The sequence below is a fragment of the Ochlerotatus camptorhynchus genome, unplaced genomic scaffold (assembly GCF_037179485.1).
Source record: "Ochlerotatus camptorhynchus isolate MF236.1 unplaced genomic scaffold, CSIRO-AGI_Acam_v1.1 ptg000141l, whole genome shotgun sequence".
Taxonomy (NCBI): Eukaryota; Metazoa; Arthropoda; class Insecta; order Diptera; family Culicidae; genus Ochlerotatus; species Ochlerotatus camptorhynchus.
In genome coordinates this window covers 3,199,570-3,227,260 of record NW_027040631.1, presented here as the reverse complement: position 1 = coordinate 3,227,260, position 27,691 = coordinate 3,199,570, and the positions used below count along the sequence as shown (strand labels likewise).

The 27,691-nt window shown below is 44.3% G+C and overlaps 1 protein-coding gene across 2 annotated transcripts in view; it reads right to left on the bottom strand.

Moving 5' to 3' along the window:
- Positions 1 to 256: 256 nt before the first annotated feature.
- PlexA (plexin A) overlaps positions 257 to 27,691 on the bottom strand; it is a 96,411-nt gene continuing 68,976 nt past the window's right edge. For both annotated transcript variants that reach the window (XM_065221303.1, XM_065221304.1), the window contains 9 exons: positions 20,115 to 21,789; positions 5,282 to 5,821; positions 4,611 to 5,211; positions 4,351 to 4,532; positions 2,327 to 4,290; positions 1,546 to 1,727; positions 1,338 to 1,468; positions 1,120 to 1,265; positions 257 to 1,058 (listed from right to left, as the gene is read on the bottom strand). In XM_065221303.1, coding sequence (XP_065077375.1) covers positions 891 to 1,058; positions 1,120 to 1,265; positions 1,338 to 1,468; positions 1,546 to 1,727; positions 2,327 to 4,290; positions 4,351 to 4,532; positions 4,611 to 5,211; positions 5,282 to 5,821; positions 20,115 to 21,789 — 5,589 coding nt within the window. In that variant the 3' untranslated portion in view covers positions 257 to 890. The remainder of the gene's footprint in view (positions 1,059 to 1,119; positions 1,266 to 1,337; positions 1,469 to 1,545; positions 1,728 to 2,326; positions 4,291 to 4,350; positions 4,533 to 4,610; positions 5,212 to 5,281; positions 5,822 to 20,114; positions 21,790 to 27,691) is intronic.

The following is a 27,691-nucleotide window of genomic DNA, read 5'->3' as shown; positions in this document are numbered from 1 at the left end:
GTAACGCACCACGAAAAGGTGATCTACCAGCGTTACTGGTTGGAACTTGTCTTCAAACTCTTCGAGAATTTACCTGGAAGTACGCTGGAGATGCTTCCGAAAGTGTCTTGGAATGCCATCAAATCGTGAGCTGTAGCTTATTGGCTTGAAGTCCTTTGGACCTGCCAGTCGGAGTCCTTGCTGAATAACCCTTGGAGGCCCCTCCCACCATTCAATAGTGTGCGTTTCTTTCCAACTGCGACTGAAAACTTCCGGCTGCTTTCTGTAGTTTTACTAATAAAATCATCAGCTTATATTTTAGTAATAACTTATAACACATCAATTACACAATTTTTTTCATTTTTATTACATTTAGACTTTTCTTGTTTTGAGCTATATGAGATATTTTTAATTATTATAAGAATTTGTCCACGTTTGTTTTTTATTCGCGGTTCTCTTATTCTTTGTTGATGTTGATGTTGTTCCTTTCTTTGTTGTTGTTGTTGTTGTTTGTTGTGTAAAAAGTTTGCTGTTTTCTGTTTCCGATTTTTTGTTTGCATGATGCGTTTCACAGTAAATTGTTTTCTGGCTGATTTTTTTTTTAAATTTCATTTGTTTGCCTAAGTTTGCTCCGAGGAATCCAATCATTCGTTCAATTAAAGCGACTGTTAAAAATAGATATATGACAGTGTTGTATGCTTATGTTTTGTTTTGCTTGGGTTTTGCATTCGACAATAAATTTCACACTCTTTTCCACTTAATAATGTTTGTTACTTTTTTTTTGTTTAGCTTACAGTTTCACATTGTATTTCATCGATACTTTTTTTTTGCTTTGCCTTAGCGAACCTAGCCTAGCAAATTACATACACAGATTTTACTCTCTCGGTATTTTACTCCCGTTTGCTTGCCGCTTACTCAGCCGACATGATACAGTGCACCTGTTCTAGCTTGTAGGCAAGTCGCTGCTTCTGGGAGAATTCGTCCTCCTCCAGCGTGACCGTCAGTTGCTCGTTGTATTTGACCGCGTACTGGTAGAGCTCGTGCAGGGCGCAGTTTGTGTTGAATTCGGTCGTGTGGAGCTGAGGATTTAAGAAGGGAGGGTTAGCAATGTCATGGAGAAATTGAGCTTGCGAAACTTACCCTCGACTCTTCGGCGAGCATCGCGTTCATATCCTGATCCGATATGGCAGCCATCTCCCGAATGTCGCTGTAATACCGCTCCACCCACTCGCGGTACGATGGAATATCCTTAGCGTATAAAAGCTTAGAACTAGGTGAGTCTTTCCCTGTGAATTCGAATGGGTATAAGTTTCAATTCGCAACATAACCTAGAGAAAAAAAAATAGCCACGTTCTTACCTAGCCTATGATCAGAGGTTGAACATGAGTCCATGAAGGTTTGAGCCACAACCGATAGGCAAGAATCCACTATGTTTGACTTATGAATGTCAAACACAAAGTTAGGATTTTTGATGAGATTCACCCAGAATCTAAGGGGGAAAACAAGACAAAAAAGGGAGGTTAGGTTTAAACTTACAGCAAGGCAATTGGGTGCTTTTGATCTTACCGCAACGGTAAGCTATTGCTCTTCCAGGTGTGCACCACCTCCGGATCGGTGATGCCGTGCAAGAGAGCCTGATCATCTAGGAAATCGAACATGTACTTTATTGCTAGTGGTAGTGCGGAACCTCGATGTGCGGTGCTGAAGATCGTCTCGAACAGATCGTCGACGAACTTTTGAAGGGTGCCCTGTAATGAGGAATGGATGGATGGAATGTGATTAGTTCACGCAGAACGCGCAGAAAATTGCCGCAGCCATTGTAATTACATTACAATTAGTCTGAATGTTGGGAAAGTGCCTCTTAGGGAAAGTGTTGACCGAACGACTATGATAGCGAATTCCTTTATTATTCAGTTCTAACCTGGATCGGGTATCAAGATTTGGTAGCACCGATAATAAACGAATTCGTTATTAGATTCCCGCGAGTGAAAAAAGTGAGTGTTAGTTGATAACGGAAGATTGAAATGTCAGTGCTAACTAAAGTCAGGATTGAAGAATTCTAAAGTTTGGGTGAGTTTATTCCAAGATTTAGCTAGTATTTTTGCGACCCCAACCAACAGAGGTTTATTTCCATTTTACGGTTTAATTCCAAGAAGAAGTTCCACCGCAGCTGTCAAATAAACAAGCCTTCAATGAATCATCAGCTATGCTTTTTTCAGTATTCAGCTCATTTCCATACTGCCGGTAGAACTGTGACAGCTGCGGTTGAACTCTACGGTAGCCGCCGAACGGAAATTGTTCTTAAGCTCCCCAATATATTCCCAATAAATGAACCCTGGACACTCACCTTGGTGGCCAGCAACCGGGTCAGGTAGATCTCCGAGACCATCTTGTTGACCCGTTCGCCCTCCTTCGAGCCGTCGCTGTCGTGGTGCTTGACCAGGTGCCAGTACTTGATGCTGTTCTCCTGCATGTCCACATTCATGGGGCTGCCGGCCCGGCTGAACGGCGGCGACGGGGACACGTACTTCGATATGTTTAGTGTTTCGTATTTGTGGATTTTCTCCGAGTATTTGTCGCCCCCTATCAGGGTGATGTTGTAGATGGAGCTTTCCTTCGGCACCAGGCTCAGACAGGCGCCGTCGTTTACGCGGTAGTGATGCAATGTGTTGAGCTTCTTCCACTCGCCATCAGTCTTGGAGGTAGAGTCCTCGTCGTAGAGGATCACACGGCCGGAGCTTCCGGTGCGCCATTCGAGGTCCAGATCTTCCTTCCGCGGCCGTTGGCTCCACGGAATCGCCTTGTAAATCGTATCCAAGCACTTCTCCTTCACCTGGCCGACACTGTCGCAGTCCAACACCTTCACCGGAATGTTCTCCGTATTGGTCGGAATCATTTCGATATTATTGCACAAAATTGGGGGTTGCGTTATGCTAGCGTACACCGTCAAAACCTTGAACTCGATCATCTGCCGGATCAACTTTTCCTCACTCAGTGAATACCTCGCTTCGTGGGTGATCGAATCCACTGGACCCTTATCGATTTGACCTTTCACTGCCCGGAACAGCATGTACAACGGTTCACCAGCGCACTCCTTCAAAAACTTGTACAACAGGAATGTAAACCACGCCGATAGCATCTTCTCCGCAACGGATTCCGTTCTCCGCAGCAGCAGCTTCGGATGACTCTTGCCGTCGATGCACTTCTCGATCAGTTCAGCGAGCAGTGTCTTCAAAATATCCGTACAGTATTCCAGCTTACTCTGCAGTGTGACCATGATCAGTGAAGCCACGTTGACTCGCTCCCGCATCGAGAAGTACCGATTGCTCTCCAGTGTCCGGATAAACAACAGCAGGAAAGTCTTATTCATAACCAGCTGCCCGAATAGCCTCAATCCCTTCTCCTTCCGAAGCAATTCCGGTTTCTCCCACTGCAGAACCACATGGTCATCGTGGTTCGGGAACAGGATCTTCATCGCATACGTCCTGTAATCCAGATACGGAATACCCCCGGAAGTGATGTCCCCTCCAAGATCCGTCATCTCCGTCTGCAGTTCGGCGAATGCTTCCTTACACTCGGCTGCCACCCGCAGCTCCAGTATGTCCATCTGCTCCTGCATGTTCTTCAGCACCCGATTATTCTCGCTCGTCTTCTTCCTGTACGCGATCACCAGTGCGATGAAGATCAGGAAGAAGATCACCGAACAGATCGCAACGATCAACGTCACAATTTTGTTGTTGATGCTTGGCAGTATGCTAACTGAGGAATAACTCATATAGCCTACGTCGTACGTCAGAGAGCCGCCGATGATGACCTTCACGTTGACCTTCTTGTTCTCCTGATTCATCGGCGGCCGGCAAGTCAGCTGATGTCGCGACAATGAGGTAATATTACAAATGCCATTATCACCGATCTTGACCACTACGTCACTCTCCTTGCACGCTCGGTCCAGGTTCCGTCCGTTGATCGTCAAGTACTCACTGTTGAAGTGCTTCAGATTCTCCTCGAACTTGGAGTACACCGGATTGGGGTACAGCTCGAATCGACTACCCATCTTGGATGACAGGTTCTGCACCGTCTTGACTTCATCCATGATGAATCCATACTCCAGCTGCAGGGGTTCGTCCGAGTGGAACGCGTCGTCCTTCTGGAGATCGATCTCCGGAGAAGAGCAGTGCATTTCCTTGTTCGAGACGGACTTGCATTCATTCAGGAAGATCTGATTCCGGTAATATACGTAGATCTTCGGTTTCTCGATCGAGAAGAAGTTCTGGCCCATCACGTAGATCTTGATGCCACCGGACGGGATTCCTGTAAGGTAAGAAAAATATAAACAAGATCATTTCGAAACATTGCCATTTGTCGACATACCTCTGGCCACTCTCGTTTGACCTGGATCTCCGGAAGTCACGTAGTCGATCGACGGGTTCGCAACGTACTCGAACAGATCACCGTTGAACTCCCGTCCTCCATTATCGAACTCCATGCGCAGTTTTGCCTGCATCTGGTTCGAGACATCCGTCGTCCGGCATGTGGCTTCGGTCTCGTCAGTACTGGATCGGAAAAAAAGACGATCATTAGCCACTGCTGCATCGTTTCCGTCTCCACCCTACCCCCTATATCCAACTCACCTCAAAATCTCACACGCATGCTGATCGAGGAACGCATTCACCCGGCTTCCAGTGTTCAAATCCTTCCCCACGATCTTAATGATCGTTCCGCCCGCAATCGGTCCAAACTTCGGCCCAAAGTCCGTAATCTCCGGATCGACAAACACGAAATCATACGTTGATTCACCCCTGAAATCTGAAATCTGCACCACCACGCGCCCCGAGCGGTGACTCTTCACGCCCGGTCCATCCACCTTGCAGACGATCTCCTTCGTCTGCACATACAGCTCCCGGAACGGCATACAGTCGATCCCGGCAATCTTGATCCCCCCATACACGTCCTCGAACTTCTTGCCCAGATTGATGCCCCGAATGGTGATGTTCGTGCCGCCCTCCCACGGTCCCGTCTTCGGGTCGAACGAATGAATCTCCGGATTCGGACACGTCTGCTGGTTGTTCAACCAGTCCTTCTTCTCCTGGCCTTCCACCTTGCCCGAAATGCCACACTGATCCTCTACCTCACACGTATTAGACGACGAACACCAACCACACTTATACTTTTCATCTAATGCCAAACAAACACCACAGCTATCGGACATATCTCTACAGCGATAAATTACGACTGGAAAAAAAGAAGAGAAATACGGTTCGTTAACTCGTTCCACCTGTACAGCTGCGCAACCAACACTCACCATGAATATTGTTAGGATTGTCTAGCGGCTTGGAACCGCCCCAAATGACGGCGAACGTGGCCGTCAGTTTCGACGCCTTGGCCGTGTACGAAAACTCCATGGGATCACAGTAGATGGTATCGCCGAGCAGTTGCGCGTTGACGCTGGTAACCCGACCCTCGACGTTGAATTGACACACGAACCGCGTCTGCACGATGAATTGACCGATGATATGAACTTTGACCTTGACCTGCTTCTTCGACCCGGCCGGGACGAGAATTTCCGGCCCATCGCTGGTAACGTTGATCGTCGGACAGAAGGTGGGACCGGACCGGTAGCTGGGCCCGATGCGGCTGATGCCCGTCACCAGGATGTCGTTGCGGCAGTTCTCGGCCGTATCGTGCGTACAGCGGTGGGCTTCCACGCACCAGTCGCACGGGAACTGCGACGAGACGCACTGCGTGCAGGACAGATGGGTGCTGCAGTCGAAGAAGGTGAACTTGGTCGACACGATGTCCGGGCCCTGGGCGGTTTTGATCGAGAGCTGCGCGTTGAAGTGATCTGCGGGGGGGAGCGTATGGAGGTGCGGAAGAAGGGATGAGAAATGATTAGTTGCATCGTTTTGGTGTTTGATTTGGTAGATACATATAGAATAGGAGCAGGAGCTTCGGGGTTTTAAAGAGCAGTTCCACGCCAAATGGCGAATCGTCAAAATTCGATGTTCTCAGATTTGCATGAAAATGTTGCATAATTGTTTGTTATGGGCAATGATTCACATTTTGGCTAAAATTTGGCCAGTTTTGGATGATGTTAAATTTTCAAACAAAGAATCAATAAATCATTACAATAGGTTATGAACCTATTTACCGCTGAAAATTGAAGCTCTGAAGATTCGAAATGACCACCAGCAAAATTCAAGTAGAAGTTGGAATTTGGAAGCTCACGGGTTTTCAAGTCTTCCAGGAATCGAGCGACTGTACCGACGGCAGAATTGGGCGACATGGAAGTTCGCCGTCCAAACTTACCTCAAGCTTGAAGATCTTTGAGAGGCCGTCAAACCCGAGAAGAAAGCGTACGGAACTTTCGAGGAAGTCAACGCCACGAAAAACCGAAAAGCAAGAGCATCAGTTCAACGGAATTGGATGCAAGATTTCAGAGGAATGGGTTGGCGCGTTGTTGTCGTCGATTGAGTCGAACAGTTGGAACATTGGTTTTTCGACTCCGGAACAACAGTCCACATGACTCACAACAAGGCGCTGTTGAAGGATCTGAAGCTATCGAGTGGTGATGTTGTTGCGGCCAACAAGGGTGAAATGAGCATGGAAGCTATCGGAAAAAAACCGTTCTGAGGCCACATTGTCGGGAAACCAGTTCTGGACTTCAAGTCAACGAGATACGGTAGTAGAGTATATATCCCACAGTTATCAGTGAATAGAGTCGTGACTTATCGCAATCAAGATCGTCAAACAGCTGATAGTAGTAACGCTTAGTACATTGCTATCAATGTGCTTGTCCAAGCACTCTCCATGACCATCCATCAAGTTGACGAAAGAAGTAAAAAGCAACTGGTGAATGTCATCTTCGGTGTTGATCCATCACCGATCTGGTCATTCCCGACAATCACGACACTCATTTGTGCTCGTTTTGAAGCAGTTTCTGCTTTGCTTGCTTATGTGAGTGTGTTGGTAAGTGAGCCAAACAGCTTCCGTTTAATTTTGCCAGCTTTGTTTGTTACTCACACAGTCACGCGTGCCGACTCGAACTTGGAATGCGTAGGCATTGTTTTCATTTTCTTCTGTCGTTTCGCTTTTTCTCATCTTTTCGTTGTGTTTTACATCATCAGCAGCGAGCGTTACGCTTTGCCTGTGAGTAGCAACAATTATTGGTGATTGTTGTTTGCCATAGCTCTACCTCTCACTGCTTGACAAAACGTTCTGTCAGCGATAGTCGGTTGATGCGTTGACGAGTGTCGAGTGAGTGTCATGATATTTTGCATCTCTGTCAGTGAAACTCCTTTTCGTGAACAGGATTGTGAAGAACGGATACACCATGAACCATTGCTGAATGCGAGTGGTGATGTAGTCACATGAATGATTTGTTCAGGCTGAACCAGCACAACATACGCCACAAGGCACTGGCATGCAAGGGATTGGTCACTCAGCACAGTGTGCCAAGAACACAGTAGGGCACACCATGGCACACTCATTGCCACTGTTTGGCACCCATGGTACATCATTTTTATGATCTCTAAAGTAACTGGCATCACTGCACTATTTCTGCGCCTGCGCAGTGCGGATGTGTCAAAATTAGATTGTTGACACAAACAATTTTTGGAATTTACAACAAATTATTTCGTCGGAGCCTCCAACTCACCCTTACTGCCATGGTCCGCAACTGGAGCAACGTTTTCGTCGCTGGTGTTGCTGCTGAAGCCTCTTTACGGTTACTTTTGCTCGGCGAATTGTAAGGACTGGCGGCGCCACTAACGCAACTGCTGCTACTGGATGGATCGTGCTGATGAAGTGTTCCTTCCGGTCGTTCCATGCCCCGGTCTTCAGTAGCTCATCGTCATCTTCACCATCGAAAGGCTGGGTAGCGACGTGGACAGTCCCGTCTGGCTGGAGCAGATATTCGCATCTACGCAGCACTTCTACGGATTGGTTTTGTACGGTTCGCAGGGGACGATTTTGACAAAATTGAACTGTGACGAATTGATTTCCTGTGTCATCCATTCCGTCTCCAGTAGCTCCTGGATGGTGATCCAAATTTTGGGATTTTTGTCCAACAGCGGAAGCAACACGTACTACAATTCTTCGTTAATTTCGTGCGGAATTATCAGTTCGGATTGCAGGATTTTCTCGTTGACCAAGAATGGTTCGCGAAGAACATCAAAACGTACAGTGTCACACTGAGATCCCACATTTCCGGTTCCGGGCCAGAGTAGCAGTACAAAGTAGAAAAAAGTTGCCCTTCCTGTACGAATGTCGCTGACCCGAAGTCAATCAGCTTGATAGGGAAACTGTGATCGATGATAACGTTCTCGTCTTTGATGTACCGGTGCTGATTGTTCAACGAGTTTAGGAAAACAATCGAATTAGAAATCTGTCGAAAGATCCAACAACCCAGCTTCTCCGTCATCACGGGTCATCGATCGATAAACTCGAATATATCCATCCCGGAGCCGTGGATTTCCATAATAACTTGGAAGAACTCGTTCTCGAACCAATCGAATATGTTGACAATGTTCGGATGCTTCACGTGCGTCAACAGGTACAGTTCCATCGGAATTTCCCGCTTCTCCTCGGTCTTAATCATAATTTGCAGCACGAGCTTCTCCTTCACTATGAATTTCGATATCACGAGCAACCTACCCGAGTTCCCGTAGATCAGCTTCCCGATGTGCCTCACCAGCGTGTAATGTTTGCTGTATCCTCCGTGGATCAAATCTTTACCGTACTGCGACATACGGGAGACGAAACTGGGCCGCTCCGCAGCAGCAGTATTCTTGATGGCCTGCCCAAGCGAATTGTTCACCGTACTAGTCACGCTGTTGAACGTCAACGTCAGATTCTGATGCCTATCCTCATCCTCCAGATTGTTGTACGATTCCGGATCCAGGCTTACCCAGTACACCTTCCATCCGCAGGGAAGCGTCTGATTCGAAATGGTATACGTTGCCATCGTAGTGAATCGCTTCCCCGCGGCACTTCCCATCCGAATAGGTCGACCTGCGTGGTCCACACGGAATCGGAAGCGTTCCAACTCCAACAGGCCAAAAAATGTTGTTTCTGTGTTGACGTGACCATTGTTTTCGACAGCTTGGTTTCACGTACTAAAACAAAACATTTGAACTGTCAAAATACCGGGTTGCCAAATAAACAATCATTGACAAACAAAGTCAGTCCAATGACTGGCACTCTCGGCACAGCACGGCACAAATGAGGCACAGTGAGAAAAATGTTGGCACAAAATAAGTGTGTAAGTGGCACCCCTTGCCTGGCATGCTCATCAGCTGTGTCCCTGGATATCTAGCATCGACGAATGGGTTAACTGATTTTGGCGGGATTAAAGAAGCTGGCGTGGAACTGAGTGAAAAGACTGACAGCGATTGGCGCGTATGTGCGATGAGAAAACACAATCGGCAACCATTCAGCAAGAAGGGTTCCCGTGCATCTGAAGTGTTGGAGGTCGTACACGTGGACATCGGTGGTCCGATGGAAGTCATGTCGTTAGGAGGAAGCAGATATTCTCCGTTATTCTGCAAGTCACGTGACTCTCTCTCACTAGTGAGGTGACAATTGTCACTTCACAGGTGACAGAGACTCACGTGACTCGCAGAATAAGGGGGATTATATCGTATTTTTGGATGACAAGTCAAGACGGACGTTTTGTTTATTTTCTGCGATCAAAGTCGGAAGGCGAAGTTCTGGATACATTCAGAAAATTCCATGTGATGGCAGAGCGACAAACTGGACAGAAGGTCAAAATCATCCGAACTGACAACGGGTTGGAATATACAAACCAGAAGTTTTCGGAATAATTTGCGAAGTTTGGAATCCGGCTTTAAAGCACGAATAGCTACACTACGGAACAAAATGGACTGGCTGAGAGGGCATTTGTAAGGCAAACCTTGACAAACATTTTTGGGCAGAAGCTGTGCCAATGGCGGTGTACCTCCTGAATCGTTCACCGACGCCTGAAGAGCTTGAATTTGTTTCAAAACCACGTAAACGGAATGCAAACGGGATTGGATGAAGATATCAAGGGTTATCGTTTATTTGATCTGAAGACCAGAAAGATTGTCACGAGTCGGGATGTTAGATTCATCAACGAAGCGACAATTAGAAGTCGTGAAGTGAAGGCTGATCGAGGAGGTGGTTGCACGGTGATCAGACTGGATGTCAGAGGTCGGGAGCATAATCTCCCAGGCATGTATGATCAGTTTATTGTTTCGACCAAAGGCTTGCCCTGTTGCCGTTCTTCACAGACTTCCCAATCTGATGAAGCGCAAGTTGCGGAACCGAACCAATCTGTGGAGCCAGACGAGTTAAGCAAATTTAGTGGATTGGCGACTCAGCAGCAGATCGACAAAGTGAATATCGACATTTCAAACGATCCTGTCACGCCACAAGAAACGATGTCGCGTCCCGATGCCAAAAAATGGAAGGTAACCATGCAGGAGGAGTACGATGCGTTGATCAGCAACGGTACCTGGACACTGGTGGAACTCCCTGGAGGCAGGAAGGCGATAAAATGCAAGTGGATGTGCAAGACAAAGCACGATTTGAGCGGAAATGTGGACCGACACAAAGCGAGGTTGGTGATTAAAGGATTCTCGCAGCGAAAGGGGGTGGATTTTGAAGAAACGTACTCCCGCTGCGATACCTTTTCCCATTGGCAGCAAGATACGATTTGCGAATCCAACAGATAGACACCCAAGGATATCTGGAGGAGGAAATCTACATGGACCAGCCCCCAATGTTCGAAAATCGTACAAACCGTGCGATGGTGTGTCGCTTGAACAAAGCGTTGTACAGTCGAGTCGAGTCTGGAACAACAAGTTGAGTCCGATGCTGAAGAAGCTTGGTCTTACTCAGGCGAACTAAGGCGACCCCTGTTTGTTTTATCACATCGATAGCCGGCGGATTATATTTGTGGCGGTCTCTGGTGATGACGTGATAATATTTTCAAGCGATGACGATTGGATCGAGCAGGTCAAGGTGTTCTTGAACGAGAACCTCCGGATGAATGGCATACACATCAGCCGAACTGAGGATACCGTTGCGTTAGACCATATTGACGTTGAAGCGATGCTGACTAAATTCAATAAGTCAAACTGCAAATAAACGAAGACACCGATGATCAAGCTTAACAAGGAAATGTCACCAAAAACCCCGGACAAGACGAACCAGATGGTCATCATTCCGTATCAGAAAGCAATCGGCTTCCTAATGTACTTGGCTCAATGTACCCGACCGGATATTCTTTTCGCTGTGAACCAGTTCAGCCGTTACAATTCAAATCCAGGAATGCACCATTGGAGTGCTGTCGAGAATTTGTTCCGTTACCTCCGTGGAACTTCGAAAATGAAACTGGTGTACAAGAAGGATGCCAACGAAGAAGTTATTGGATACAGTGAAGCGGACTGGGCAGCTAATCTGGACGACAGGGAATCAACAAGTGGTTACATATTCAAGCTACAGGGTGCAGCTATTTCCTGGTGCTGTAAGCGGCAGCCTACGATCGCTTTATCTACGTGTGAAGCTGAGTATATGGCCCTATCTGCAGCAGTTCAAGAAGCTGGTGGTTATAATCCCAACACAAAGCAAATCGATATTAGGAATCACTATATTTGAGATGCACTGAAGAATGAAGTGGTCAACCCAAGGGGTGGTCACTCTACACACTTATTTTGCGCCAACATTTTTCTCAGTGTGCCTCAAGTGTTCCGCGCTGTGCCGAGAGTGCCAGTCATCGGACTGACTTTGTTTGTGAATAATTGTATGCTTGGTAACCCGGTATTCTGACAGTTGAAATGTTTTGGTTTTGCTTGCTGCAATGTTGCAAACCAAAAGCGGGCGTATAGGAATATAGGGAGTACACAGAATGAAACAGAGACATGGTACTGGAAAGAATTGTTTATGCCAATTGTGACCGACGCCAGTGACCACAGGTGTGATACCGTCCCTACCTGAATGCAGTTCAACAATACGGCCTAGCTTCCATGTTTGTGATGGCATATTTTCCTCCTAAGATGACCAGTAGTCCATTCCTCAACAGCGTTGGATCTCTAAGCCATTTACTCCGTTTTTGCAAACTGGTTATGTATTCATTCGACCATCTACGCCAAAAACACTGCTAAGAGATGAACTAGCCTTCAGGCTAAAAATCTCTATAATAAATAATAAAAAAAAACACTGCTTACGTTTCTGTATTACCTGGTACCGCGAAAGGCTTGACCCCCTCAGGTCCTCATACTGTGGTTTAGCTATCGCCGTCAGTTCACGTCCCACCAGGAAGTTGAAGTTCTTCAGCTTTCCTTTAACTAGCTTCCCTATCAAGATGCAATCAATTTCTTCGCGGTACAGTACTCGCTGAACGGTAATCACCAATGTCAGCAGGGCTTCGTTGTTTTCGACGTTAGTCAGTCTACCGCTTTGATCGATTGATGTAAGCGAAAATTTGTAACTTCCGGAAGTTGCTAAATACCATCATACGGTGCATTAACTGGTTTTGCTACTATATGTTCAATGACCTTATCGTCAACTGCAACAGTTTCTACTTCTTCATCGTACTGGTTCACTACAGTCTGGAGAAGTTCAGGGCCAGTCCATCAAAGTTTATTCTCCATCAAGTCTTTTGGGAAAACTCCACGCTAAACTAAATCGGCCGGGTTTGCCTTGGTTGACAAATACTGCCACGAATTACTCGGAAATAGTTCGCGTATCTTCGTCACCCGATTCCGAACAAACACTGAAGTTTCTGATTCCGTTTTCTTCAACCAGCACAACATTACAACCTAATTGGTTTGGCACCACCTAATTGGTGTTAAACCCAAGTAACCATAGGCACGTTATTTCGCCTTTTTTGGCTATATACAGCTGAACAACGGCTATACCAGTGTTTGTAAGTTCTTATGAGGCCTGTATATAGCCAAAAAGGCGAAATAACGTGCCTATAATTACTTGGGAATGCTAAGGTTTCGCGCACAATTCCAGCCGTCCATACTAGACGTACCTCTGTAGTTCCGTCGATCTTTACGCTTCGTAGGCAGATGCAGCAGCCATAAGCGGTTTTCGATGCATCCGCAAAACCGTGCAACTCGGCTGCTGTTGAATTATCTAACGTAACTCGTCACGCGATCTGCTATGATGATGCGATGATGCTACCAAGTTCCAATCGAAATCTTGTTCAAATCCGAAGCTGAGCATGATCAGGTTCATCCCACTCCACGTTTTTGTGCCAAAGTTGCTGCATCACCCTTTTGGCGATCACAAAAATCGGTGCCAGTAATCCTAACGGGTCGAACAGCTTGGTTCGTCGATCGTCAGGGTCAGCAGGGTGCCAGAGTATGCCCAAAGTCTTAATGACTCCATTGATGTCGCTCTCTGTGAAATTTAGCTGCCTTTCCCGGGCTTTTTCGGCTTTCTAGCAATTCTTCATTTTCACAGTGCTTCGCTTGCCAGCAAGTACATCATCGATTTAAAAGGACTTAAGAACCACCTCCCTAGCGTCCGAAAACTTCTGAGCGATCGCTCTATTGGCTAATTAGGGTGCCGAAGTCGTCCCATACGTTACCGTTTTCAACACTAACTCCTGCAGAGGATTAGTCCTAGATTCACACCACAAAAATCGTAGGTATTTTCGGTGTTCTTCGTATAGCATCATCTGCCAAAACATGCGGTGAATGCGAATTTAGGTAGACGAAATCTCAAAAGTATGTCAAACAACGACTCTTGGACTTTTGAGCCTTTCAATCACCCACATTCTTGTTTTCGTTCAAACCGTATTTTCCATACAAAAAAACTTTTTTTTTTTGTATGGAAAATACGGTTTGAACGAAAACAAGAATACGGGTGAATAACACATCGTTCAAGGACAACTCTGTAGTGCTCTTCGCAGAGGCATCGAACACTACTCTTAGGTTTGTGGCTGAGCTGTCTGGCTTCATAACGCCATTATGCGGAAGGTAATAGACGAACTCGTCGTGGGGTACAACTCGGCAATGACCAAGTGCGAGGTATTATTTAATGAAGTCCACGTACATTTTCTTCATCTCCGGCATCCTGTCCAATCGCCTCTCTAAGGAATCAAATCGTTTCTCTACTTGCTTCCTGCGTTTTCACGGAAGGGCATAATGATGACCATGCGTTTTTATGAAGTGTTGCTCACATTGTCGATCGCACGAAAGAACCTGAGCATCTCATTCAGCTGTTCGTTGGACGCCTCTGTCGAAACCGTCTGTCATACCGTCACTGTACTGATCTTCGAATCGCCGCCTACTGGGCCCGAGATCAGTCATCCCAGGAGACTTTCTTGCAACACAGGTAGACTATTGGTCATTTTAATCTTACCTGCTTGTAACAGCTCAACCAATATCATCGCTTCAGCAATCAGCCAATTCGTTGGGTCTACTTTCAGTCTGGGTAACCCTAGGAACGACCAGATAATCCAACAGAAATCGGTCGTTCGAGACGTCTACTTCACACCCATATTAAATTTCACTGTCGTCTCCAACAACAGGAACGTCGATGATCTCCTTTGGTAGACCAAGAAAATCCACCATTCTGTTCGTAACAAAGCTTGCCATAGGGCCAGAAACCAACAGACATAAATGAGCTTCGCCACGGCAGTCCTACACATTGACAACAGCTGTTGCCAATAAAACCTGCTTCGTCGTCGAGCATTTTGCCATCGACAGGTGGTTGATTGTTGCCGGCTCCCTTGAGCTGTGCCAGAGCCGATGGAGCACCTGTGCTGGGACCGGGTTTCTCTTCATAGTGCAGCAACGGACGGTTTTTCTTAGAGCAGGATAAACAACCTTTGCTAATCTTGGAACTCATTGTGCAATGTCCAAACCTAGTTGCTTCGCTTTGTCGTATCGGCCATCCGTGTTCAGCTTTTTGAACGTTTCGAACGAATCTACAAGATGGTTTCCACTACATACGTTAGTTTTCTGAACTGTCACAGTATGACTCTTGCTTGCAGTAGCTGCTGACAAGTTCTTCGATGTCGTGGACACTACTCGTGCTTTCACAGGAGTAATCTGTTCGCATCACTCAACCACATGGCAGTGCTTTCGTAGAAAGGAAATTGTATTACACAGGAAGTTTCCCATACTCAACGGATTGTTCCCAGCTCCGCCTGGTGGCTGGATCCTGCGCTGACGTAAGCAGAGTGATGACAATCGCTTCTGCCATGTTGTCCATTTTTCAACTGATGAAAATTAGTAGGTAAGAACTCTACTCGTTTCACACAGTCGTCGATCAATCTCTTCAGCTCCAGGGAGAATTCCTTAGCCTTACACGAGTACATTGCCAATTATACAACGGTGAACCTTTATTTTTAATTTGACTCTGTTCGGGACCTAACACCACTGCGACCAGTAATTTGATCTATTGTAGTATATTCCGTGTCCTTAGTTTAGTGCATGTCGTATTACCACCGACGAACCGACATGACACTGGAGCATTTCGTTTGTTCGCAATTCGATTTGCAAAATAAACGATTTCATCTGTCCAATGGGCAATCAGATCTGTCAAACGAGGTGAGACGCCAACCAAGTCAATATAAATTTAACGTGTGTTCGTATCCTTGCTCATGATATGTCGCGATCGGATGAGTAGGTGGCGGTAGTGTTTAACGTATTTCAAATATGGCGTCTTGGGCAAGATTTTGAAAGTTGCTTCTATGAGCTGTCACGTCGGTTCGTCGGTGGTCCCGAGTAAAGTCTGAGATCAAATTGAAATCTAAAATCGATGTTGTGATTTCGCTGATAATGATTGCTCAGGTTGCTGTCGTTTTGGTCGTTTTAACGGTTAAAATATCAAAATTGAGAGCAAAGCAATCTTCCTGTGACATCACATTGAAAACTATTGCTGCTATCAGTGAGAGCAAACTGAAAACTCAATTTGATATCATTTTTTCCTGTTGATAACCAAACAAGTATTCAATTTGATGTTATGCTAAGGCAATGAAAACAAATCCGTAACAACATATTTTTAAAGAGCAAATGTACAGCAAAATGAAAACAAAATTTAGTTTAAAATTTGTCAATGTGTAAACTGAAATCAAATTATGATTTCAGTTTGATGTTGATATCAAAACTTGATTTCAATTTGCTGTCATTTTGATGCTGGACTTTGCTCGGGGTATTACTCCATCACTATTGAGAAATGATGAAAATGATTTTTTTTACCGTTTGTCATTCTGGCATTTATCGCAACGATCCGACTCTAATTGAAATATATACCCTTCGGAGTGTTGAAACATCCTCCAAAGGCGCACCCCTTTATCAGTCAAAATTGGTTTCCTTAGCAACAAAGTTAAGGAATGACACCGATAATGACCATGCATCAGAACCCTAGTCTTAACCACTTCAAACCTAGGGAACAACGAATAGAAGATTAGGTGGACCTATATGGTCTACGGATGTATTTGGCTTATGACATTTGAATTTCTCTCCGTACTCTTAATGAGCAAACGTGTAACTTTCGAAGAATAACGTGTAACAAAAATCACTTTCAATCGAAATGACGTCTGAGACAAAGTTTTAGTTTTAGTTTTTTTTCCTAAAACATCTTTCCCCTTAAATACTGCACAGTAGGCTTGGCCGTTATGGCACACTCCCGATCATAAGTTTAAGGACACCCCCAAAAAAACATGACAAATTTGTTATGTTCATATCTCTGTCATGTTACGTCCACTTTTCGTTCTTTTTAGATCATTTGAAAGGTATTGAATGGAACTTTTCTCGTAGTCAAATTTTGTATGCTAAAAGTTCACCCAAAGTTACAATATTTTTCAAAATGTACTCTGAAGAATCGTGACTGATTTTCTCAGAATTGGATTGGCCAAATTTTGAAATAAAAGTAGTAGTAGAATACTTAGGGATCGTCCATTAATTATGTAAGGGGGAAGGGGGTTTTGGAAAATGTGACGAACCTTACAAAAAACAATTAAGGTCCATGTAAAAAATGTGACAAAGGGAAGGGAGGGGTGGTTGAAAATGGGCCAAATTTGCGTGACATAATAAATGGACCTTCCCTTATGCTATACCATTCATACCATTCAAATAACCTTTGGAGATCGAAAATTGAACAAAACATATTTGCACGGTTTTTTGGGGGTGTCCTTAAACTTATGATCGGTATGTGTGCCGCATCTTTGATGTGAAACATATATCATGGAGGTATATCAATAATTTTCCAGAATGCTTTCAAGAACTGGCTGTGTTGGTGTTAGATTAGATTAGTATACTGCCGTTATAAGCATAAGAGTCCCACGGTACATCAGGATTACATAGAACATGGGACAGTTATGCGTAGAACGGCAGTATAGATTAGATAAAAATTTCAAGAGTGCTTTACAAAATTGTGGAGACATTTCAAGCGTACACCCGAGAAGAACGCAAGATGTTTAGAGCACTCTGAAACGATCTCGGGGTAAATTCTACACGGGAAAAAGTTGTCTTATCTAATCCAAATGCCCTTGCACTTGACGTAGTCTGTCATGCGGCACTGCGAATCGAAGTGATTTATCATTGATTTTCAAGTGATTTGCGTTTAGAGACAAAGTGATTTGTCGTTGAAAAATATGTACAGTATAACACCTTTAAATCAAAGGATTATCATTTGAATTGGCACCACTGTTTTCATCCATTGAATTTGATTAGTTTTGCTTTTGGAAGCAAATGTCAAAAACGCAAATGCCAAATATTACTCGCGAAGATGGCAAGTCAACAACAAATGAAGTCAAATGAGAGAAGCGATAATTCTACATTTCAACCCGAAATAATTTGAATTCTAGAGCGTGAGCATTATGAAATTGATGCTGTATTCAATAATAGTGTCAACATTGTCAAACTTATCAAATTTATTGCTCAATGTCTCGTCTTGCTTCTACTACACGCCTTGCAATGTTGTTCAATGTCACTTGGAAACATGTGATCCGGGTAGTAATATGACACATGTTCTATGGCCATATTCTAAATAACATATAACAAGGCTTGCAGTATGAACAAGGCAATATATTTATTGAAACCCATTTTCAGCAAACATGAAATCCAAGGATAAATTAGTTAAACTTAAAGCGACAGATTGTTAATATCAGTATGGTTGACATTTCGAGTTCAAAGTACAGCACGTCAACAACGATGTGCAATACAGTCTCAAATTAAGTGATTTGCTGTTGATTTCATCGTGCTTCGATATGATTTCTTCCAAAGGATTTTCACTTCGAATTGCAATGTTTGGCAAGTAAAGCAAATTCGATAGCAAATCACTTTACATGAACATGATGTTTTTTTACCGTGTAGGCAAATCTGCCTTCTGGGATTCTATCAACCATGTCCTTAAATGATATTTGCGAACATATGCTGAGATTTACTCCAAGTCAAAAGAGAACTCTGAAGAAAATTGTGTTGAGTAATTTAAGGAGACTTTAAAGAGAACTATATAAATAAATTGGAGAAAGCAAGAATTTTGAACGTGAAGAGAATTGTAAATGGAATGTCAAGAGTTCTCTGGAGAGAATCATAAAAGTATTCTGCAGAGAAATGCTCTATAGAATAGAGTCTGGTTGGTCTTGGTGCCTGGTTTTCCATCAAGATAGGGAGATTTGACTGTAGCTGGAGAATTCAAACGCTTTGCAAAAGTGCTCGTAGTAGTTACGAACAGCACGCCAACAAAGTGAAGTGTTCAATCGTCGGAGGCAACAATTGAACTTTTTCCGAAATACTGCACTACATTCGACTTCATTCCTTTATTTAACGTCGGTCTCTGTTCCGCAATGTAGTGCCAATCACCGACGGACATCCATTGACGGCAATCGAATGTGCAGGAAGGCAGCTTCCACACCTGTGTAGGATATCGCACCAGAGATTTGTATGCCTCAGAAAAATCCCACCGACCTCGACTGGGATTGAACCCAGACCCATTGGGGTGAGAAAGCAGTCACGCTTACTACTACACCACTGGCGCCGGCTAGAATTCGACTTTAAATTGCAGAAAGTTGCAATGAGTAAAATTTGCCTCGATTTTCCTCAAGAATCGGCTCGAATATTAGAAAAATCGATTAAAATTTGACTAAGTTTACGGGTATAGCCATAGACTAAGTAAAATATTATTAGATTTTCCTGATATTTGAGCTTATTTTAAAGGCAAACTGAGGAAAATATAATTCATCCACTTTATGCCCATCCCCACTTTTTGAAATTATGAGTCGAATTCGATTCAACTTTGACTTAGTCTCATCGACCGGGAGGGCCATGTCATCCATCGAAGTTTGCTGAAAAGTTGATTCATTAGTGGTACACGTACCTTCTTAAAAAGAAAGTCCTCTCTCCTCATTCTCAAAAGATTGCAAAAATTAAATCTAGATAGAGCTAGAATTGGGGCCTAACAGCTTTTGTAAACAATGTCTTCTCTTGATGATTTCTAGACAATCAAGGCTCGCCCACGCAAACCAACATCCTCATCGGGTAGGGAAAGACTTCTCCTATCCAATGGTTAGGTTGGTCTGCGTGGACGTGCCTTGAATTCCTAGAAATCATAGATAGAAGTCATTGTTTACAACAGCTGTTACGCCCAAATTTCAGCTCTATCTAGAAATAGTCCGAATTTTGATTTGTTTTTCAAGAATACCGAACATAGTTTATTTTTAAAGTATCTTGGATTCTTGGTATTGAAATAAAGATTAAAGTTCTGATACTTGAAGATGGAAACCAATACTAGCACCTGATTGAATCAGTTGATAAACCTCGTAGAAATTTCCCGTTGCATCGTCTCAACAACAGTACGTCTCCGTCCTTAGAGTCCTTAGTCTATCCCACTAGTAAATTCCTTATCAAACCACTCCCGATTAGAATCACCCTGGTACTCCCCTCTTCCCACCTGCCACCAGTCGCATCCCATGGGGGAAATACGTTTTATGGACAAAACACATTAACTTCCCATCTGCGTCAATCGCCACTCCGCTGCCCCCGAAAAAAAATAAAATCGAATCGAACCCCTTTCATCGAAAAGCAAATCAGCACTAATGGACATCGATTTCCCCGTCTCCCACTCTCTATCTATCTCTCTCCTCGCACTTTACTAACTGATATAGCAATATTTTCGTGTGTATCGGTACTCACTCTTTCCGTAGCCAATCTGCGGCAGTAGGTCAGTCCGGGGCGTGGTACAGTTGACGCCGTTCCGCTTCTTCGTTGCATTGGTTATGATGGGCTTTTCCATGTTGGCAAAGGTGAACGCGCACACGAGCGCCTCCTTCAAATTGGGCAAGTTCTCGATCATCAGCTCCAGCGTCCGGGCCGTGGTCCGCTGCAGCTGGCTCGGACTGACGCTGGTGATGGTTGTGCACTTGCCGGATTTGTAGCTAAGCCACGACAGGGGATCCTTAAAATTATCTTGACACTCACTCTTCGGACTACACTTATTCTCTAGGGAACACCATCCGCAGAAGGGATCTTTCGCTGATAGACATGCAACACACGTGGTATACACCGAACAGTCATAAACCTTAATCTTAAATAGCTTATGCTTTGACATCAAGTACAGATCATATTTTACAGTGTCCAGATACATATCCGGTTGGATCATGGAGCCGACGTCCACGTTCATCAGGGCGTACTGTTGGGCCGAGCCGGACGATTCGACGACAACCTTCTTGAGCTGGCCGTTGCGCGTCCCGATGAAGACGACGGTGAAATTGGAGGTCGTAGTCACGGCTATCGAAGTCATCTTCAACTCCGACAGCAGGACTGGAATGGAGGCGATCGCTTGTTCTCCCCCGAGCGGAGAGTTGACGTCGAGACCACAGAAATCTTCGCTTATGGTTTGCAGCTTGGTCGGAACGCAAGGCATGTTGATCGAGATGTAGTCCAACCCCCGTTGGCCGATCCCGTTGAAGCAGGACTTGATGTTCTGCATGAACTTCCGACGGATGGCCTTCAACGAGTAGACGCACAGGGCGGACTTGTTGGTATTTTTCGAGTCGTTGCTATCGGAGAATACGGCAAAGAGAACATCGTCGTCGGTTGTGATTCCGAGGTTCTCCGCCAGATCCGGGCCAGGTTTCCCCACGTACGCCGCGTTAATGATGTTGAACTTGGTACTTTCGCTGATGCAATCGACGGGGATCTCCGTGTACGAGTAGTAGTTCGAGTCGTCCTGGCAGATCCTCACCAGCTTGGTGATGGTTTCTTTTGGTGTGTTGTGGCCGGCGCTTTTGTGTTGCGTCGTCAAGAAGTAGGAGAACCGTTCCGAACTGAACCCGTACACGTAGTTGATCAGGAAGGACTCCCTGGCGTACGAATTGACAAATATCCGCGTCCCGGTTGTCACGGCGGACGATGCAATTTGGAAGAGCTTATCCTGCGCTAGACTCCGGGAAGCCACAGCAGGGATTTCACTCCGGTACGGAGAATTCCCCGTGAAGGTAACGCCCACGTAGAGGACATTGGTCTCCGAGGGGATCGGCGGTCCCGGAGCGATGAATGCCACCGTACTGGCGTTGGCGACATTGGCTACGACCGCTTCCTGCACCTCGTGCTCGACGATGCTCACGTTCTGCAGCGACCTGATGTGGCAGATGCCCTGAAAGAGCGATCCGCACACGATCAGGTTGCTGGCCGAGTGGTCAATCAGGAGCACCTTGTTCCAATTGTCCGTCGGCCGGCGGACGATATCGGTGGGACACTCGAGGATCGAGCACTCGTTCGAGTCATTGTGCGGGCCCGTCGTTACGGCCGCGATGATGTTCAGATCGCTGGAAATCTGATACAGCTTGTTGACGGCGCCGACATAGACCTGAAAGTGGAAGCGAAAAGAAAAGCAGGGGGTTAGTCGATTTGCAGGAGAAAATTGTAACTTGTTGCAGGACGGTATTTCAGTCACTATCAAGAATTCCTTGCACTAGTATGGGAAAATAAAAACCGGAAAAGAATCACGCAAATTGGATTACCCTCTGGCACCAACGTCATCACAAAGGAAGCCTCGCCGGTTTACCCAACCATTAAACGTCGCTGCCTTCGGTGAAGGACTCCCTTCAATCCGTCCGAGACAAGTGGTTTCCACTCGTCCCACTCCCTCGCTTTTCACACCAGTCGGTCCAGTCAGTCGGTAATGTTTGCCCTCTCATTCATTAAATCCGTTGAATGCATTCCACTGCTACTGGTCCTACTGATCCCACTGGAAAATGTAACTTTTCACTTTTCATCCCGTGTTGTGAGGCAAATCAGCGCGTCAATTCAAACATTTGCTCAACCCTTCGCGTAGCCTGCGGCCAGCGAGCCGAAAAATCCCACCACCCTGCGACGACGACGACGACGACGACGACGGCATTATTAAATGTCTGTTTTTGATCTCAAATCCACCCCTACCCACGCTCCCAAGTTCCGAGAACACCGAGTTACCGGAGACGAATCGCTTCAAGGACCAAAAGCCAACCACTCAATTTGCCAGGCGCTTTTTGTTCCGCATCACATCGCTCGCATCATCTTCAACAGCTCATCGCAGTAGGCCGCCCGGTAGGAAGAAGACGAACCCGAAGGCAAGGGTTGCTGAGGTGTGCGCAGGCAGAGAGCATAAGAAGTAGCATGAAATTAATTTCGATTGATACTTTGTTAAAGTCTGCTCTGCCCCGTCGTCCTCGCTTCGCACAAAAGGCAGTAACCCCTTAAATTCTGCAAATTTATGAGTACCGACCGACCGACCGACCGATCCCCGACCCCTTCCCACCTCTCTCGGCACCTGTTTCCACACACAAACAGCGTTTCCTTCCGAGTACGCTACGGGAAGGAAAAACTTCCCTCATAAAGTCCCTTCCCCCACTTTGACGGTTCGGCGGGATGCTGCTGCTGCTGCTGCTATTCCTGCTCATGTATCGCACGCCCTCGCTGCCTGCGAGGTTTGAATAACTATACCAACATACATATTGCACTTTTAGTCTCTAATTCCGTTCCGTGATAAATCTCTCGAAAAAGGGCTCTTTTCGATTCATCAATATTAGAGCAGTTCCACGCCAAATGACAAATCGAAAAACTCGACCTCAGTATCCAAGCTCCCACCATCTTTCTGAGATTCCTCTTAACATTTCTCCAAACTTCTCTGACGCTCAATAAATCTCTTAAAAGGGTCCTCTGGACTTCAAAGGCGTCCTACTGGGCTTCTCTGAGATATAAAGAAACTTCTATGAAGTTCCTTGTAGCTTAACGACGTCCCTCTGGACTTCTCTGAAGTTCCTCAAACTTCTGTGATGGTCAATATATTTATCTAAATGTTTCCGTTGGCTTCACTGGGGCCTTTTTAGACTTCTGTGAAGGTCTCCTGAACTTTTCTGAAGGTTTCTCTTGGCTTCTTCGGATATCTCTGAAGCTCTCTCCAGCTGTCTTAGGTTCCTCCGGATAACTACGAAATTCGTAAATCTTTCCTGACGCTCACTAAATGTCTTTGAAGGATCCTGTGAACTTCAAAAAACTTCTGCTGGAATTATTTGTAGTTTTCTGAGACTTCTATGAAGTTCTCCTAAATTTTCTTTGTGGTTCCTTGAAGCTTAATTACATTCATCTGAACTTCTCTGTAAATCTCCGAAGTTCTGTGCATCTTTCTGAGGTCTCCACAGTTTGACAAGCTTTTTTGAAGTTCAATAAATGTCTCTTAAAATTCACATGGACTTCAGAGATGTTCTCTGAAGTTTCCACAGACTTCTATAATTTTGTCTCGCATTTATCTTTTTGTAGTTACTCTTGACTCTTTGAGGAAATATGTTAAGCACCTCTGAAGCTCCCAGCATCTGCTGAGGTTCCTCCGGATTATTATGAAATTCATCACACATCCCTAAAGCTCACTAAATTTCTCTAAGGGGCCCTTTAAACTTCAGTTCTGCTGGGTTTTTCTGCGGGTTTCTGAGACTCTTATGCAATTCTCTTGTACTTTTCTGAAGTTCTTTGGAACTTTCTGAATTGCTCAGAAGCTCTCTTAAGTTCAATAATTTTGTCAAAGAGTTCGCATGAACTTCAAAGAAGTTCTCTTATGCTTTTCTCAGAGTTCTATCCTATCTAATGTCCATCTAATCTAACCTGCATCCTTCTGAGGGGCCTCCGATCAACTCTTAAGTTCGTCAAACCTCACTGAAGTTTACTAATCTCTAAAGAATACTGGACTATCAGAGAAGTTCCATTGAGCTTCTCTAAGGCTTCCTCAGATTTCTATGCAGTTCTCCTAAATGTTTATGAAATTCCTTAAGGCTTTTTGAGGTTCCTCTGGACTTCTCTGAAAATCTTCTATGCTTCTTTGAAGCTCCCTACATCTTTCTAATCTTCCTCAAGACTACTCTAACATTCGTCAAACTTTTCTAAAATTTGCCAAACTTTTCTAAGGCTTACTAAATTTCTCTAAAGGAACCTGTGGACTTCATAGAAGCTCATTTGGGCTTCTCTTTATGTTTTCTCAGACTCTTACGAAGTTCTCCCGAATATTTCTGACGAAGTTCCTTGTGCATTTCTGAGGCAGAGGTGGTAACGAGACTTTTTTTTTCAAACAAATGTCACTATTAAAACGTATGGGGGAAAAATGTCGTGACCTTTTCTCCCCATATAATTACTATGATATTTACCTATGAGGTTCCCTTAAACTTTTATGAAAATCTCCGAAGCTTCTCTGAAGTTTCCTTATCTTTCTTTGGATTACTTTGAATTCCGTTCTGAGGTCATCCCGTCTACTCCTAAGTTCCCCAAACATCTCTCATTCATAGCTGTACCCTAGAATTCGCTTAATCTTCAAATTAGTTCTCTCGAGTTTCTCTGAAGTTAACTCAGAGTTTATGAAGATCTCTTGAATTTCCCTGCAGTTCCCTGCATCTTTCTGAGGTGCCTCCGAGCAACTCATCAAATTTCACTGAACCATACTAAATTCCTCTGAAGGATATTGGGCCATCATAAAAGTTCTATTGGGCTTCTGTGAGGATTCCTCAGATTTCTATGACGTTCTCCTAAATGTTTATGAAGTTCCTCGAGGCTATCTGAGGTTCCTCTGAACTTCTCTGAAACTGCCTACAGCTTTCTAATAATCTTCAAGACAACTCTGAAAATCATCAATTTTTTCTGAACCTTACTAAACTTCTCTAAAGGAAACTGTGAACTCCAGAGAAGCTCGCTTGGGCTGCACTGAGGTTTCCTCAGACTTCTACGGAGTTCTCTTGAATATTTCTGAAGCGTCTTGAGCCTTCCTGAGGTTCCCTTCTACTTTTATTAAAATCTCCTAAGCTTCTCTGAAGTTTCCTGCATATTTCTGAGATTCCTCTGGATTACTTTGAATTTCTTTTTGAGGTTCTCCCGACTACCCTTAAGTTCGCCAAACTTCTCTTAAGTTGCATAAATTTCCCCTATAGTTTACATGATCTTCAAAAAGTTCTCTTAATTTTCTCTGAGGTTCCCGCAGAGTTCTATGAAAATCTCTTGAACTTCCCTGCATCTTTTTGAGCTGCCTCCAAACAACTCCTAAGTTCGTCAAACTTCACTGAAGCTTCCTAAATGTAACTAAAGGATACTGCGGCCATCTGAGAAGTTCTATTGGGCTTCTCTAAGGCTTCCTAAGGCTTCTCTAAGGCTTCTCTAAGGCTTCTCTAAGGCTTCCTCAGATTTCTATTGGGCTTCTCTAAGGCTTCCTAAAGCTTTTCTAAGGCTTCTCTAAGGCTTCCTCAGATTTCAATGAAGATGTCCTAAATGTTTATGACGTTCTTTAAGGCTCTCTGAGGATCCTCTGGAGTTCTCCGAAATCTTTTATCTTCTGAAGCTCTCTGCATATTTCTAATGAAGCTTACTAAATTTATTTAAAGGATAGTTAAGACTTCCTTGATGCTTTCTGAGGGTCATTTAGACTTTTATGAAAATCTCCTAAGCTTCTTTGAGCCGCCCTGCATATTTCTGAGCTTCATCTGAATTACATCGAATCTCTTTCTGAGGTCCTCCCGACTACTCTTAAGTTCGCCAAACTTCTCTTAGGTTTAATAAATGTCTCGTAGAGTTAGCATAATCATCCAAGAAGTTCTGCTAAGTTTCTCTGAGGTTTTCTCAGAGTTCGATGAAGATCTCTTGAACTTCCCTGCAGTTCCCTGCAGTTCCCTGCATCTTTCTGAGGTGACTCCGAACAACTCTTAAGTTCATCAAGCTTCACCGAAGCTTACAAATTTCTCTAAAGGATACTGGACCATCAGAAAAGTTCGATTGGACTTCTCTAAGCCTTCCTCAGATTTCTATGACATTCTGTTTATGAAGTTCTTTAAGGCTATCTGAGGTTCCTCCGAAAATCTTCTATGCTTCTCTGAAGCTCACTACATCTTTCTAATGATCTTTAAGACTACTCTGAAATCCGTCAAATTACTCTGAAGCTTACTAAATGTCTCTAAAGGGTACTGTGTACTTCAGACTACTGTGAAATTTATCAAACTTCTTTGAAATTCGCCAATCTTTTCTGAAATTCGTCAAACTTCTCTGAAGCTTTCTAAATTGATTTAAAGGATACTGTGGACTTCAGAGAAACTCGCTAGGGCTTCATTGAGATTTGCTCAGACTTTTATGAAGTTCTCCTAAACATTTATGAAGTTACTTGAGGCTTTCTGAGGGTCCTTTAGACTTTTATGAAAATCTCCTAAGCTTCTCTGAGCCTGTCTACATATTTCTGAGATTCCTCTTGATTGCTTCGAATTTCTTTCTGAGGTCCTCCCGACTGAAGTTCGCATGATCTTCAAAGAAGTTCTCCTGAGTTGCTCTGAGGTTTCCTCAGAGTTCTATGAAGATCTCTTGAACTCCTCTGCAGTTCCTTGCATCTTTATGAGGTGCAACCGAACAGCTCTGAAGCTTACTAAATTTCTCTAAAGGATACTGGACTATCAGAGAAGTTCTATTGGGCTTTTCTAAGGCTTCCTCAGATTTCTATGACGTTCTCCTGAATGTTTATGAAGTTCCTTAAGGCTTTCTGAGGTTCCTCTGGAGTTCTCTGAAAATCTTCTATGCTTCTCTGAAGCTCCCTGAATATTTCCAATAATCTTCAAGACTACTCTGAAATTCTTCAAACTTCTCTCAAGCTTACTAAATTTCTCTAAAAGATACTGTATACTTTAGACTACTGTTAAATGCATCAAACTACTTTGAAATTCATCAATTTTCTCTGAAATTCGTCAAATTTCACTGAAGCTTACTAACTTTCACTAAAGGATACTGTGAACTTCAGAGAAGCTCGGTTGGGTTTCTCTGAGCTTTCCTCAGACTTCTACGTAGATCTCCGGAACATTTCTTAAGTTCCTTGAGCTTTTCTGAGGTTTCTTTAGACTTTTATGAAAATCTCCTTAGCTTCTCTGATACTCCCTGCATCTTTCTGAGATTCATCTGGATTACTTTGAATTTCACTGTATTGAACTTCTTTGAAACTCTAAATGTTCCTGTGGACTTCAGACTATGAAGTTCTTCTGTGCTTTTCTGAAGTTTCTTGAGGATCGTCTGGACTTCTCTGCAAAACTGCAAGCATCTCTGAAGCTATCTGCATCTTTCTGTGATTCTTCTGGACCATTCTAAAATTCACCAGTAGTTTGGTGAAGCTCGATACATTTCTCTTAAGATTCCTTTGGACTTCAGAGAAGTTCTGCTGGGTTTCTCTGCAGTTTTCTAGGACTTCTATGATGTTCTTATAAACTTTTCTGAAGTTTCTCTGGAAA